The sequence below is a fragment of the Mustela erminea genome, chromosome 7 (genome assembly GCF_009829155.1).
Source record: "Mustela erminea isolate mMusErm1 chromosome 7, mMusErm1.Pri, whole genome shotgun sequence".
Taxonomy (NCBI): Eukaryota; Metazoa; Chordata; class Mammalia; order Carnivora; family Mustelidae; genus Mustela; species Mustela erminea.
In genome coordinates this window covers 69,016,806-69,034,242 of record NC_045620.1, presented here as the reverse complement: position 1 = coordinate 69,034,242, position 17,437 = coordinate 69,016,806, and the positions used below count along the sequence as shown (strand labels likewise).

General features: G+C 35.6%; 1 protein-coding gene across 5 annotated transcripts in view; it reads right to left on the bottom strand.

Moving 5' to 3' along the window:
• Positions 1-17,437, bottom strand: part of FOXN2 (forkhead box N2) — a 67,407-nt gene that overhangs the window by 13,787 nt on the left and 36,183 nt on the right. For all 5 annotated transcript variants that reach the window (XM_032352048.1, XM_032352047.1, XM_032352046.1 and 2 more), the window contains 2 exons: positions 4,100-4,224; positions 1,503-1,567 (listed from right to left, as the gene is read on the bottom strand). In XM_032352048.1, coding sequence (XP_032207939.1) covers positions 1,503-1,567; positions 4,100-4,224 — 190 coding nt within the window. The remainder of the gene's footprint in view (positions 1-1,502; positions 1,568-4,099; positions 4,225-17,437) is intronic.

Sequence of the window (17,437 nt, the reverse complement as noted above, 5' to 3'; positions counted from 1 at the left end):
TCAAAATCTGTATATGAATGGAGCCGGAAAGACTAAAGGTCAGAACTTATTGAGATAATAAAAATATGTAGTTTTTGCATGCCTAAATGTAGAGAAACCACATCTACCCATGCAGGAAGGAGAAAATGGATATTTGCATTATGTTAAGCCAGAACATAATCTGAACATACGCTCAATACACTTAACTTCTTTGCAGAATTCTCTTCAGCTTTTTCACACCACTTCTCTCCCTCATTTTTACAGACCATCATCACACAGCTTCTTAGGCTTGGCTTAGTGTAGTTCCAAAGAGCCAAAATGTATCTGATATGCAGAAAAGACCTCTGGTCTGAGGATTTCTGTTTTTAAAGGTCACAGAAATGTTTCTAGGCCCAAAAGCAACAATGCTAGAAAACCTTATGTTACTACATCACTAACTTAAAATATTAATTATGAGTAGGGGGAAAAAACTACTAATTCAGAATTTTTATATACTTCAGAAAAGTCACCTATGAAATTCTGAAAGTTAACTTGCTCCCTCCTTAAAGTTCTTTACACTTAACCTATAAAAGAAATACTCTAAACTATATTCTGATCCAAACTTCTTCTGTAAAGGGTCAGTAAGTATTTTAGGTTTTGTCAGAGAAGAGGCAAAAACAAGGATACCATACAGAGATCTCTGTTGCAACTACTCAACTCTGTTCTTATAGTAAATTTTCACATCCCTTGAGATATTATTTTTCAACTATTTATAAATATAAACTCACAGACCACATAAAAACACATGGCGGGCCAGATATGGCCCACGGCATATTTTGCCAATCTCTATTCTAGACTAAGACAGGCTTGAAAAGACAGCTCTATATGACAGTATTACTAAGAAGTATTTTCCTATTTTCAAGGAGAAATACACAAAAGGAAATTAAAAAACGGAATATACAACAGTATACACAGTTTGAGCCTAGCATTTGGAAAAAAATGTGTGTGTGTGTGTATGTGTGTGCATGCAGGCAGACACATCTACTCATGTATAAGGTATAAGAAGAATCAAAGTAACTAAAACAAAATGTGGACGATAATAAAGAGTAATAAGTTTGTTTCTTTTTTGTGGGAGTTATTTAAATTCAAGTTAGTTAACATATGGTCTATCATTAATTTGGGGGTAGAATTTAGTGATTCATCACTTAACATTTAACACTCAGTGCTCATAGCATCAAGTGCCCTCCTTAATACCCATCAACTCCACTCCCCAACCGTCCACCTACCCTGTTTGTTTTCTAGATCTAAGAGTATCTTAAGGTTTGTCTCTCTGTTTTTATCCTTTTTATTTTTCCTTCCCTTCTCCTATGTTCATCAGTTTTGTTTCTTAAAATTTAAATTCTTTTCTATAAATGCTTTTATTTTCCAAATCTTCTACAATGAACATGTAATACTTTTGTAATTAGAAAAGTATTAAATAAACCCCAAATCCTGATTTTTGACCTGAGCTGTTACAATTTAAAATAAAGTTTTTATACACATACCTTTGAGGGTTCGCACCTGGTTCTGCTTGAGTACAGAGTTTAAGAAGTGAGGTGATAAAGAACCACTGAAAAATAAAGATAAATATGCTTATACAAATCTTTGTTTCACTTTTTATAGAACTTAGTCACAAATATGACCAATTTATACAATAAAAAACACAAACTATTTTTATCTTGTTTGCTTTGCTAATACTATTCAGTTTAGGAAGAGTCTGCCAAAGCAGAAAGAGCATTAGATCCAAGATTAAATCACAACTATTTGGACATTCTTAGGCAAATAATTAATTTCTTAGTTTCTTCATCTGTAAAATAGGAATAATTAAACCTCCCACATAAGGGCTGCTGTAATGAATAATAATAATGCATTTAAAATGCCTGCAACAATAGACGATACATAATAGCTACTATTTGGTTTTGTATTGGATGTTTTTAAGTTTGATATGATATCATATAGGTGTTACCACAGAAATGAAAGCGCTTATCAAAACAAATGTATGAAGAGAATGTATGGTAATAAGGCAAAACAGATAAAGTTCCTGATTTTATTAAGAAATATCAGTATCAGATTAAACTTGCTATAGTCATAAGAGATCAGGACTTTAGGCTTTTTTTAAGTTTTAAGCAATTTCTACACCCAGCATGGGGCTTGAACTCAAAACCCTGAGATCAAGAGTCATATGCTCTTCTGACTGAGCTAGCCAGGTGTCCCATTTTGGCTTTTTTAATTTTTTTTCATTCCAAAAATTAAATCATTTTTGGGACACACTACTTCTGTTCTTTGAAATCTGTGAAAGCATAAAAAATCTGTTTTGCTAACTAAATTATAAGTCTATTTTGCATTAATAGTTTTACATATACTACATTTCATTCTTTTTCTCAACTTACCAATTATGACATGAAAGTGCTACACAAAGGTGTGTTGGATGGAACTATCATTTTGCCAAACAATGAAAAAGAGAAAATGTTTCCAGAAATATTAAGGTAATGTCTTCAAGTCAAAAATTATCTTTATGCTGTCATTTATCTGTTTTTAAACCACAAAATCATTTTTATTTAACATATGATAAAGCTAAAAGATATAATCATGAAAATGCAACCTATGAAAGGCACAGTGAAGTGCATATTTGATGGTATACAAGAGTGTCAATTCCCTCATTTAATCTTTAAAAAAATATATAGCTAAATAAAACACATAAATGACAATAAGCAGAACTTACCATTAGTTTCTAAATTTTAATTGTTTTTTTAAACTACGACATCTCACAAGCACCAACATTAACTGATAAAGAAGATACCAAGTTTCAAACAATGAAGATACAAACTCTGATAAGTTTTCTAGGTTTCATTTCATAAAGATAAACCACTCAATCATTCTTGTGACAATAATCCTTCTAATCTACCAGTAAACAAGCTTAAGATCTCACTGAGTAGATATATATTACTAATTTCAACTTTAGCCTAATTTATTGTATTTCAGCTTACAGCCACTCCACTTAAAGTTATTTAATAGTAACTTTATTATTATTATTAACTAAGTTATTTAATAATTGTTTAAGAAATTAAACACTGTATGGAAATATTGATAATTATTGCAGTTGAAGAGTTCGTTATAGTTTTCTCCCTCCTTTTATGTATGTTTGAAATTCTCCATCTAGTATTCTATTAAAAAGCTTTTTAACCATTATAAGACCACCCTCAAAAGTATCTCAACAAAATCTGGCATTTTCAAATGAATTTACATAAGAGGATTAAAAAAAAAAGATTCTGAAGGCTTTTTAGGAAATGGAAAGAAAACCAGATTTGAAGTATCATTTTCAGCTTTCACTTAAAATGGGAAAGTTGTAAGATCAATAGGAGTCACTGAGTTTAAAAACAAGAGCTAAGGAAATACAACATTTACCAGCAGAAACAAAACAAATAAAAAAGTCAAAGTATTATTTTACTTGTCAGACATTTAAAAATTTGAGACTGTGAACATAATTTTCAAATATTAAATGTGCTGTGGAAGAAAACCAACTTAAAAAAGAAAAAGGAGGGTGCCTGGGTGGCTCAGTGGCTTAAGCCTCTGCCTTCAGCTCAGGTCATGATCTCAGAGTCCTGGGATCGAGGCCCGCATTGGGCTCTCTGCTCAGCAGGGAGCCTGCTTCCCCTCTCTGTCTCTGTCTCCCTACTTGTGACCTCTCTCTCTGTCAAATAAATAAATAAAATCTTTAAAAAAAAAATGAAAAAGGAATAAACATATACATAAAAATGTTATAACGACAAACTTAATTATCTTATTTTAAAAAGTTCAAATATACTTTAAATTTTCCATTTCATTAGTCCGCATTAGTATTATAGGCAATTAAAATGATTTAAACCTTTTGTACCTGAAATCATTATTACAACTTTCTTTAGGGTTTACTTATAATATACTCAGGAGTGACTATATTTTCCAAAATTTATGTTCTCACCTATCAAATATCCTAATTTGATATTTGCTCCCCCCAGACCATAAAACTCCTCCCCCCAGACCATAAAACTTTGTTAGGTTTTTTTCATGTCATACAATGAAATCTTATAAGTCACCACTGACACTTATATGGAAGATCCTGTACCTTTGTGGAGATGCAGGAGGGGTATAAAATGTCAATGCTGAGGAAAAAGGTTGCTTCTTCAGTGCCTGCATAAGGTTGGGTTTATATTCTGGATCAACACACCATAAGGAACCTTTCCCATTAACCTAAAATAAAATACATAAGAATTATTAACCCGCAACTTTAAGACATACACAACCAGTGCTTGAATGTTTTTACTAAATGTATGTGGGGAAAAAAGAACCCTATAGGACCCTTTTGAGTACAATGCAAAGGTTGAATTAAGACTGCTGTAGGGGCGCCTGGGTGGCTCAGTGGGTTAAAGCCTCTGCCTTCAGCTCAGGTCATGATCTCAGGGTCCTGGGATCAAGCCCTGCTTGGGGCTCCCTGCTCAGCAGGGAGCCTGCCCCCGCCCCCACCGTCTACTTGTGATCTCTGTCAAATAACTAAGTAAAAATCTTTTTTAAAAAAGGGGGTGGGTGGGTGCCTGGGTTCAGTCAGTTAAGCAGTTGCCTTCAGCTCAGATCATGATCCCGGAGTCCTGGGATCCTGGGATCCTGGGCTCGAGCCCCACATCGGGATCCCTGTTCAGTGCACAGCCTGCTTCTCCCTCTCTCTCTGCCTGCTGCTCTGCCTACCCGTGCTCTGTGTCAAATAAATAAATAAAATCTTTAAAAAAAAAAAAAAAAAAAAGACAGACGCCTGTAAATACATTGTAGTTCAAAGGCCCGGGAAGCAGCTACCTGGGTTCTTATTTCCAGCTCTGTTATTTACCTATTGTGTGATCTTAAAAGTTAATCAACCTCTATTTCTCCAGGCTATTACTCCTTCTTCTGGGAAGTAGGGATGAGAACACTACCTATCTCACAGGGCTGTCCTGCGGATTAAATTATGCCTAAAGCACTCTGCATGGTGTCTGGCACATAGGGCCACAGAACATGCCAACCACTTCATAGTCTGTGAGAATGGTACAACCCCAAGATGTACAGTGAACAGCATGGAGAGCTGTACAATATGGTCTTCCACATACTAAGATGTAACAAATACAAGCTATTACGTTACTGTTATAGAAAAACCAGAAAGAAAAGGAAAAATTAAGCTTTCTGTGCAGCATCATTTCCCCCAAAGTGATAAGCAGTATGAGATCAAGTGATATAGCAAAAAACAATTTTTTTTAATGGCATTAACAGTACTGCTTAAGTTCTCATTTAAGGTAAGTTTAATTTTCAAAAGCAAATGATTTCAAGGGTTCCTGGGTGGCTCAGTAAGTTCAACAACCAACTCTTGATTTCAGCTTGGGTGTGGAACTCAGGGTTGTGGGACCAAGTCCAGCATCCAGCTCTGCACTAGGTGCAAGTCTGCTAGAGATTCTCTCCCTTTCCCCTCTGCCCCTCCCTGTGCTCAGTCGCTTGTGCACTCACTCTCTAAACGAATAAATAAACTCTTAAAAAAAAAAAGGCAAATGGTTTCATGAAAAGCATAGCAAACGTCTCAAAGAGGGGTAAATCAACAACTGAGGTATGGAAAAGACTCCTGTAAAAGATAACAAAGAGGAAGGAAGAATCTTTGTGTAAGGTGATTAAGTTACAACATTTGAGGAACTTTTAGATAATGTGGCAATGAGCATACAAACCCAGATTCCACTGAAATAATCAAGAGAATCTAAAAATTATGGAATTTTTATGATTACTAGAAACTAGAGAAACCGTTAACAAAAGAGTGCCTGCTTGGGGTGTCTGGGTGGCTCAGGTGGTTGAGCATCTGCCTTCGGCTCGGGTCCTGATCCTGTGGTCCTGGGATCCAGGCCCATGTCTGGCTCCCTGCCCAGTGGGGAGCCCGCTTCTCCCTCTCCTCCCAGCTCCTGGTCTCTCTTGCTATCTCTGTCTCTCCCCCTCTCTCAACTAAATAAATAAAATCTTAAATTAAAAAAAAAATGCCTGCTAAATTTCAAATGGAAGGGGCCTGAAAGACTCGCTTGTGTGATCCACAGTTTCCTCACTATTGAAGGAACAGCAAGTGGACAAGATACATGGAAAACCTCAGTAGTATTATGTAACACGCAGGAGAGAAGGCCAGGCTATGAGCTACTAACTCCCTCAAATAGGTTTGAAAAATGCTGCACATTTTACTTCCCCTTCTTCTTAGAAGGTCACACCATATACCCGCAGGTTAAGGGATCTAATAGTCTTGCTATCATTATACCTGTTTTATATGGTTTCCTAAAGTTATCTGATCAGAACCTCCTTCTCCCAGGTAGTATTTGAGGAAGCTAGTGTTCTGTGGAACACTTATGAGAAAAACTGATGTAATTAATCAATTCTGGTAGAATATTCTTTCCCAATATTAATGGAAAAAGCTACAAACATTGATTAGGTCATAAAGAAAAATAAATTCCCTCTTAAAGTTCACAATTTTAAGAGTCCAGCACACACACACACACAAAAAAATCCCCAAAACAAAATTCTATGACCACTTGGAAATTTATAATTCTCTCAGATTAAAAAGATACCCAAACTGGTAAATAAAGGGTATAAACAGTTACATGAAAACTAAGAGAATGTAGCCAAAGGCAAATTTATATCCACTTTCATTCATTTTTCAAAAGACTTATTTATTTATGAGAGAGAGAGAGAGAGAGAGTGCACATGTGTGCACGAGGGGAAGAGGGAGAGAGAATCTCAAGCAGACTCCCCACTGGGTGTGGGGCTCTCCTGGCGGCTCCATCTTATGACCCTGAGACTTTGACCTCAGCTGAAACCAAGAGTCAAGACACTTGCCAACTGAGCCACCCAGGTGTCTATTTTCATTCTTAAACAACTGAAATATCTGAAATATTTAGATACTTTTAGCATATCTGGAAAAGGGGAGAGAGAAAATTAGGTGGGGACAGAAAATTATATAATTTATATAATGTAAATATATCATATGAAATATGATAAATTGTTAAACTGGAAATCAGGTGGGGTGCCTGGGTGGTTCAGTGGGTTAAAGCTTCTCAGGCCTTGATGGGTCCTGGGATCCAGCCCTGCATCAGGCTCTCTGCTCAGCAGGGAGCCCGTTTCCCCCCCTCCCCGCCTGCCTCTCTGCCTACTTGTGATCCCTCTCTGTCAAATAAATAAATAAAATCTTAATAAAATAAAAAAATAAACTGGAAATCAGGAAAAGAATGGAACTGATAAATCAAGAGAGTATTCTTAAAAAAAACCATCAATATGCTACACACCCTAGTTGAGGTAGTCAAAGGAAATGACTGAAGAACTTTAGGAGCTGTGATACCTATCACCTGCTAACTCTTTCTTCCTTCAGGATAAACCTTTTCTACTTCCTTAGCTGAACATCCCTAACTGCACATCCTGAAAAGAACCTGGATTGTAAGTATATCCGAGCACATGTACCATATCCATACACAGCCTACATACAGAACTCCACAGCCATGCAAGGAAATCCAAACTCAATCTCTTCTCACTTCTCCAGAGCTAAACACTACTTGTACAGTGGTTAAGAGTATGAACCTAAAAGCAATTTTGCCTCCTTGGGAATCCTGGCTATCACTTAAGAGCTGTGTAATCTTCAGAAAAATGTGTTTGTTTCCTATGTATTAATATACTCAAAATAGAACTATATTAAAAATAGTACCTACTTCACTTTAAGAATTACTGTATTATAAGAGTTAATTCACATAAAGTGCTTAGAGCACTGACAGACAATAAACACTCAATAAACACTGGCTGCTGCTGTTGATATATGTCATTTTCTTTGTAGTTCAAAAACAATTCCTTGTTTCCTCCAGTCTAATAGCATGCAAGTTTGTTTTTCTGTTTCTATTCCACCAGATATTGGCATTACATTTTAACAAATATTTCTGAAGTTTTTTTTCTTTTTCTCTACAAATACTAAAAACCAACTATAAGGTATAACTTTCCTCCTCTCCTAGCATGTGATGTACAAAACTTCCTCAGAACTCATAAGATTAGTGAGATCCAAACTGTTAATTTTTGTTTTATATTATACTTTTTCTACTTCAAAAATCCTTTCTTAAAATTTTAATTACACTTCACAATTCATTAAGAATTACTTGGACAACAATAAATTTTATGTGTGTTCTATTTCCCTGGTTCCTTTTTGTTCATATAAAATTCTATACGATGTAAGCTATTACGATTGCTTAAGATTTAACGTGATGAATTTGAGTGCTTCCATTTCCCAAACTCTTTTTCAAGGCAATATTATTCTATTATTGAGGCTCTTTTATCTTCTGAACATCATATCATAGTTATTACAGCGCAATAGCATAATATAAGAATATTTCCACTGGTATAAAAACAGGTCCTAATCATCGCTTATGTGATACTGGACAAATCCTGTAATCTGTAAGAGTCAGCGTTCTTATTCATATTTTATTCATAAAATTAAAAAAGAAACCAGTCCACTTCACTAAGGTTTTTTTGTTTATTTTTCAATTAATATATTTTTAATTTATATTTTATTTTATTTATATTATATAATATTTATTTATATAATATTTTATATTATATAAATATATTTATATATATATTTATTATATTTTATTTTATTTATATTATATAATAAATATTATATAATATAAATAAAATATAATATAATATAATATAAAATAAATAAAATAAAACAAAAATAAAATAATATAATATAAATAATATATTATATATTTATATATTTAAATATTTATATATATATTTATATTTATTTATTTATTACTTTGTCAGAGAGAGAGAGAGAGAGAGAGCGAGCACAGGCAGACAGAGTGGCAGGCAGAGTCAGAGGGAGAAGCAGGCTCCCTGCCAAGCAAGGAGCCCGATGTGGGACTCCATCCCATGACGCTGGGATCATGACCTGAACTGAAGGCAGCTGCTTAACCAACTGAGCCATCCAGGCATCCCACTTCACTAAGTTTTGATTAGATTCAAATAAGGTAATTCTGGACACCTGGGTGGCTTAGTCAGTTAAGTGCATGCCTTTGGTTCAGGTCATAATCCCAGGGATTCCAGGACCCTAGGATCAGGGGATAGAGCCAAGCATTAGGCTTCTTGCTCAGCAGGGAACCTGCTTCTTTCTCTCCTCCCTGCCACTCCCCCTGCTTGTGCACACTCTCTCTGTCAAATAAATAAATAAAATCTTTAAACAAGAACAACAAAAACAAGGTAATTTATGTGTAAGTGATATAGAGCTGCAAAATAAATGGATACTTACCTATTTCTGGGGGTTATTCTGAAATTGGCATAAGGTTAGAGTTTATATGTTTGTTTATTTTTTTAAGATTTTTATTTATTTGACAGAGAGAGAGAGTGAACAAGAGATAGAACACGAGCACAGAGACAGAGAAGCAGTCTCCTGGATGAACAGGCAGCCTGACATGTGGATCAATCCCAGGACCCTGGGATCATGACCTGAGCCGAAGGCAGACACAACTGACTGAGCCACCCAGGTCTCTGTTGTCGGTTTTTTGTTGTTGTTGTTTTGTAGTTTTTTGTTTTGTTTTGCTTTTTTAAAAGATTTATTCAGGGAAAGCTCAAGTGAGTAAGTGGGGAGGGACCAGAGGAGAGAGAATCCTGAACATAACTTTCCACTGAGTGCCAAGGAACCTGAGCCAAAAATCAAGAGTCGGCTGTTTAATGGACTGAGCCACCAATGTGCTCCAAGTTTATATGGTTCAATAACAGCATATTCCTACTCCTTTACCTCTAAGATGGAGCTTTGAAAAAATGAAAAATATGAACAAAATCAATTAATTCTGAGTAAGAGATAAAAGGTAATAAAGAACAAGAAATAAACTAAATTTAGAAAGGAAAACCGCTCTTGTTTTAGAAAAAGTATGCTATCAGTGTAAGCAGTTTTTAACATCCTAGCAACCTAAATATATCATAAAAGAAAAACCATAGCTGTCATATTATGCTGTAATATAAAAAGAAACATACCATACTATTAGGTGAAACTTTTTTCTGGCCTTCAGCAGCAAAATATCTATCATATGAACTATATACTAAGTAAGTATTTGAAATTTTGATTTGTTTTTTAAAGGAAGTTAAATTTTACAAATGTATTTTTGGATGAAATTACTTAAATTAGGTGTGTTTTCTGTCAGTTGGCTTAGGGAAATAAAACTTCAAAACATTACCAGCCACAACATCCTTTGCCCAACCCACTTCAGTTTCATATAGAAAAGATATGTATATTATTTTTCATATAATGACTAAGATAATTATTTTAACAATTCTAGCCATGTTCTATCTTAGTATTCCTGAATGACACTCCTAGAAACTGGTTCAAGAGTGTACTTTTTAAATTCTATCGTGAGAATTACAAATTGTTTTGATCATAGTAGAATTGCTATTTCCTTGAAATAGTAAATTGGAAGAACTAGTACCGAAAACCTGCTGTTCAGGGCAGTTAAGTATCTTGAGTAAGGTCTCCAAATAACAGTCTGGTTATGTTACCATGGCAGCATTTCCTTCCACTTGGGTCTGTTCACAAACTATCAGTAACAAGAGATAAAATTATGTATTTGCTAACACTATGTTTTAGAGTCTTCAGCAAAGAGGAATTTATTTTAAACTAACTCTCACTTAAAAACCTTGCCCCTTTATTATTGTGCTTAGATGACAGAACACAAATAATGAAGAGTTTTAGACATTAGGTATTGTTTTAAACTAAATGTGCCTAAAACAAAATAAATCTGTGCAATGGAAACAGGAAATTTGCATTCTCTCATTCACTATTTTGCATTTTGGAATTACAAGGCTTCTGGACTTACTTGGTAGAGAACCACTGAAGGTTTTTAAGAAACAAGGAATATACTAAGAAATGAACTTTAAAAAGATCTTAAGATTGGTTGTAAAGAACAGTTTAGGAGAAAACTCAAATAATATTCACTATTCCCGAAATGTTTTTATGTATTTGCCTTGTATATTTTAACAGTTTCTCCCCAACTATCTTTTCTGTGGTTTTTAGAATGACTGAATTAAAAAGAATTAACTGATTAAAAAGGGCATTCATAAGTCCAGTTTGAGCTTAAAGCATGAACTTTTATAGTGGTTGGCATGACTTCTTTTCCTGGAATTCAGCTATTGAAGCGAGTCATCACTATGCAAATGTACAGACTAAAACTGTACTAACCCAAGCAAAATTTCTAATTTTATGTTTCCCAGCTCAAGTCTCACAGTTATAGTGTCTTGGTTTGGCTTTATAAAAATTAAGAGAAGTAGACATAAGACCTGGATGCTTAAATATTTAAAACATGAAACCCAAAGCAAAACAAACAAAAAAAGACAATGTCTAACTACTATAATTTTAAAATACTGAGATAGATAAATACCAAGCCAAGATTTTTAGATCTGTCTATTCAGAGTAATAACTATGGTATGGATGATAGGGGAGAAAATCTAATCAGCAGCTATCCAACTGGCTGCGTATCATTACCACTTTGTAGTTTGACCCAGACCTTGCCATCTTGCCATTTTTTTAAGATTATCACCTATAGATAAGAGATATTCATCATAAAAGGCTGGCAAGGTTGCCAAATTCAATTCCAACATTTATTCAAAGTATAACTTACTTGCCTTCTGCAGATTACAAGAGAAGTACTATTATTCTGAAACACTGATTCTAGAAGTATTTCATAAACTAAAAAAAAACAACAACAAAAAAAACTCACAACAAACCCACAAGCAACCCCAGTTCTACCTGAATGTATCATTTTCTGTCCAAACTTCAGACATTTAAGCAGAGTGGCTATTGATTCTGCCAGTTTCTTTCCTCCTACCCTGACCTGTTGTAATTGCTGACTAATTTTTATCCCAATATATTACAATTTCTATATTTATCCTCATATTTTTTATTATCTCCTAAGATAATTTCTTTCTCTTTATCACACTCTCCCTGTACTCTGGACTGTATGCTTTCTTGTTCGCTAACTCTCACTTCTTTAATTTCTTTCTTTCTCTGAGCATTTAAAAATGCTCAGGTTAATTATGTAAATAATGCACACATTTAAAAATTAAGGATAAAAACAAATCCCTTTTGATCACTACCACAAATTAAACTACACTGGACATATTATTTGCAATTTTTATTACAAACAATACCACAGTGGATATATACCTCCTTGTATGCAACTATGAATGTTACTCTAGGGGAGAAATCAGAATCTAATCCACTAGATCAAAAGATATGCACATTTCTAATTTTAATAACTGTAGCCAAGGTACCCCGAAAAATGGTCATACTAATTTACACTCTTATTAGTGGTATGAAAATGCTGGTATAATTTCTCCCATTCTTATCTAAATTGATATTATCAAGCACTTAAAATTTTTGCATTCTCATGGGGTACAACTATTTTTGTGGGTTCTTTTAATTTGTATGTCCTTGATTACTAGTGAGGATGAACATCTCTGCATGCTTATTGGCCATTTGTATTTCCTCCTCTAACTGCCTGTTCATATTCTTATCCATTTTTAAATTAATTTTCTTTCTCTTATTGAATTAGATGAATTCTTTATACACAGTGTGTACTGCTCATTGTAAACATCTCTAATCAACTTCACATTTAATGACGGAATGCTAATAGTTTGAAACTGGCCATGATGGAAATATTTATACTGTGAAAATCTATAAAAGCTATATCCTCACCCCTACTCAATCCCTACCCCACATATACCAGCACACCATATTTTGAATCCTAATCTGTTGGCAGCTAGTTGTCTCAATCACTTCTTAACCAATCATTTCAAGATTTCTGCAACATTTAATGCTGTTGCTCATTCACACTTAAACTTACCCTCCTACAACTGAATTTTTCAGTTGTTTCAGTTGTTTAGTTCAGTTTCAGATTTTTCAGCTGAAAAATCAGTGCTGATGACTTCCAAATTTAGGACTTTAATCTAATATTACCACTATTCCTGTACCATATTTCTAAGTACCTAGTAGACAGTTCCAGTTCTAGGTCCCAACATAAGCATAAACACAACAGGTCTAAAACTAGAAAATAAAGAAGTGATATAATTCAAAATAAGATCTAATAATACATGTTGGAGAGAACATGTCCAACATTCCAAAACTTTTAGTCATCTGAAAGGCTGGGGGAATCTGCTTCCAAGACGGCTTATTCACATGACTGTTGGCAGAAGGCCATATTTCCTTGACACATAAGCCTCTCCATAAGGCTGCTTAAATGTCCTTATGATATGGCATCTGGCTTCCCCTACAGCTAGTTATCCAAGAGCCCAAGATGGAAGCTGTAGTGCTTTTTATGACCTAGCCTCAAAAGGCATGATGCATCATTTCCACAATATCCTCGTGGTTATATAGGTCCACCCTATTCATTAGTGAAGGGAATTCTACAAGGGCAGGAATAGCGGAAGGTAGGGCTCATCTGGAGGCCTCTTGGATGCTATGACAGAGATTGATCCTTTGACATTACTGAGGCTTTTTTAATGGCCTAACACTTAGTTGGTCTTCATAAATATCCCATGTGCAGTAGACAATGTGTTAGATAGCAATATGTTATGAAAGATAACTAATGCAACCTCCTTTAAGTTAGCTGTAAGATGATGATGGATGATGATATATCCTAATGTCTTGCTACTCATGGACTAATGGCACCAGGATCAATGGGGCACCTGTTAGAAAAGAAAGCCTCATCTCCACTCTAGATTTGCTGAGTCAAAATCTGCATTTTAACAAAAGCCCCAGATATCAGTGTATACACTTAAACTTGAACAGCACTACCTTAGAAAAATCCTTCAGTCACTTAAAAACATAACTAACTACTTGCTCATAATTTTTATTCAAAACAAGAATAGGAGAGTTCTGCTACCACTTGGGGGACAGAAAGCCATTAGAGAACATTGTTCCAGCCTAACAAGAAAAAAACAAAATAATCCATAAAATCGTAGTATTTTATGAGCTCATCTGAGAGCTAAGGCCACAGACAACAGAAAGAACTAAATTCTAAAGTGTGACAGGCCTCTGTTAGGAGAGATGGAATACACGAACTGTTTTACCTTTGGGAGAGCACAGAAATAGTGGCTGTCATAAAGTAAGGTTAAAAACAAAAACAAAAACCATGGGGCACCTGAGTGGCTCAGTTGTTAAGCGTCTGCCTTCAGCTCAGGTCATGATCCCAGGATCCTGGGATCAAGCCCCACATTGGGCTTCGGGCTCTCTGCTTGGCAGGAAGCCTGCTTCTCCCTCTCCCATTCACCCCACTTGTGTTCTCTCTGCCAAATAAATAAATAAAATTCAAAAAAAAAAAAAAAAGACTTAAATTTTAACTTTTTTTTTTTTTTTTTTAATTTTAACAAATTCTTAAAAGCAGGGCACCTGGGTGGCTCAGTCAGGTAAGTGTCTGTCTTCAGCTCAGGTCATGGTCCCAGGGTTCCAGGATCAACCCCTGAGCTGGCTCCCTGCTCCTCCTGTTAGTGCTCTCTCTCACTATCTCTGCCATGATCTCTCTCTCTCAAGAATAAATAAATAAATAAAATGTTCAAACAACAACAAATTTTTAAAACCCAAGTGTGAGCTAGCAAGATAATTTAGCATCCTTGCCATTCCCATATAAAAAGGTCTGCATCTATTAGCCAGCACTTTTCTATAGGCCTCCATCCAGTGCTCCATAGGAAGACTTTAGACAGGACAAGAGACCTAACAGTGACACCCACGGAGATGGTGATAGATGTGCAGAATATACTAAGATTTAAGGCTGAACAAGGATATCAGGCAAACTTCATCCATATTCTGGGCTTTACATGCCCATAAGATGAGATCAGATGTCACTGTGGGAGAGGAACACAATCTGCCTTACATACTGGACAAAGCTCCGCTATGAAGCAAAAGCTGTCTGCCACTCAGAGAGAGGCAAAACACCCTCCTCACCCCAGTTCTAGATAAGGGATGGTTATTGCTGGAGAAAAATACAACACTCGACTATCCTCACACTTTAGTGACACTAGGCAATGGCCATGTGTCATTAGGTAAGGGGCAGGAAATCCGCTCATGCCCAGATGATACAAAGCAGAGATCTGCTGCCCTGAGAAAGGGAATGGTAACTTACTTGTACCAGGACCTCTCATTGATACTAGGCAGAGTTTATTTACCTTGAAATGAATGAGCAGGAAACTGGCCCGAGCTCTGGAGCAGTGCTGTCCAATAAGACTTTCTACAATGACAGGAATATCATGTATCTATACTGTCCAATATGCCAACCACTAGCCACAAGAAGAAGCTACCACTAGACTTCACTCTGAGTAGATGGGAGAGGCTGTCTGCTCCAAGGGAAGGAAAGGAAAGTCCTACTTTTGAGACACAGGCATACAAAGCCTGCTTAATACTAAAACTAGAGCAAAAAAGTCAAGAAACTCATGTTCCTACCCCAAGAGCCTCATACCAAGTAACAGCAATTGCTGTGGGAGGGGCAAGAGCACAGAGCAAAATATGTAATTCCCTTCTTGCCCCCAAATGTATCACAAGCTGAAAGATCAAGGTAGAGCAGAAATGCTAAGAAAAATCATCTGACACTCCAGGACTCACATTAAGCCCAAGTATTAGCAGTCCATCTCTGCATGAATTTGAAGCCTTTGGTACTCAGAAGATAACTACGACAACCACAAAAGCTAAATCCAGCCCAGTTATTACCTAAATTGACCTATACCTGTTTCACGATAACAACCTGACAAAAGTAGAGGCATGTTTATTTCTGGACAGAAATATTATCTACCGAAGTCTCTACCATTCTTTTACAATGTTTGACATTTAATCCAAAATTATGAAACACACAGAGAACAGGATAAAACAGTCAACAAAATCAGACCCAGAGATGGAGGAGATATTAAAATTATTAGACAGAAACCCTACTTATAATTAATATATTTATGGGTCTGGTGGGAAATTTTAGCAGAAAGATGGAGACTACTTTTAAAAAGGCAAATGAAGGGCAACCTCTTGAGTTCCCTCCCTCCCTCTTTGGGACCTTTGTATTATCACTTTATTATCACTCAATAAACCCTGCTTTGCTGCCAAACAAAAAAAAGGCAAATGAACAAGCTACAGATGATAAATATGCAGAAGTCCTTTATCAGGTTTATCAACAGAATAAACAGATGAGAGGGAAGACTAAACCAAAAAAGATTGAAAGAAATGATCCAAACTGAAACAAAAAGACAAAAGACTAGAAACTAGGGCAGAGCAACTAAGAGGTGAGACAATAGCAAAGGTCTAACATATTTTTACTTGGAGTCCCAGAAGTGGGAAGTGAGCCACAGAAATATCTGAATAGCTAATGAGCAAAACTTTTCTAAATTAAATAAATGACAAAAAATCACAGATCCAAGAACCTCCAAAAAAACCAAAGCAGGATAAAAATAAACACACACCTTGGTGCACCACAGCCAACCTGCTGAAATAATGACATAAAGAGAAAAGTCTTGGAAGTCAGACAGAAAAAGAAAAAGAAGAAACATCACAGAGGAACATAGATAAGAATGGCTGCAGACTTCTTATCAGACACTGTATATGCCAGAACACAAGACAGTACCATCTTTAAAATACTTCAAGAAAAAAAAATTTCTTAACATCCACAAAAAGATTCTTATAAATTCATTGCTAGATTTCAACTATAAGAAATATTACATATACTTATCCACGAAAAAGGAATTGATCCTGATAACATAACATCAGGATTAGTCAACTTTTTTTGTGTAAAGCCATATAATAAGTGGTATAATAGTATAATGATGAGGGGTGCCTGGGTGGCTCAGTGTGTTAAAGCCTCTGCCTTCGGCTCAGGTCATGATCCCGGGGTCCTGGGATCGAGCCCTGCATCGGGCTCTCTGCTTGGCAGGGAGCCTGCTTCCCTTCCTCTCTCTCTGCCTGCCTCTCTGCCTACTTGTGATCTCTGTCAAAAAAACAAAACAAAACAAAACAACTATAAAAAATAGTATAATGATATTTTTTGAAGATAAATGTGATAAATTAAAGATAAATACTGAAAAGTATAGAGCAACCACCACCATCACCAGCAGCCCCCCAAAAGGGAATAGCTGATAAGCCAATTGTAGAGATAAGAGTGAATCACAAAAAAAATACTCAATCCTTAAAAAGATGGGAAAAGTGGGAGAAAAGAATAGAACAAACAAAAAATAGCACAATGACAGATTTATAGCCAACCATATCCATTACATTAATGTAAATGGTCTACATTCCAATTATAAGTCTGAGACTGTCATACTGAATAAATAACATACTGAGAGTGGCAGAACACTATAGAAACTAAGCATAGAAAATTAGAACATTAGAAAACTAATTTATGTCCTATAGTAGACTGAA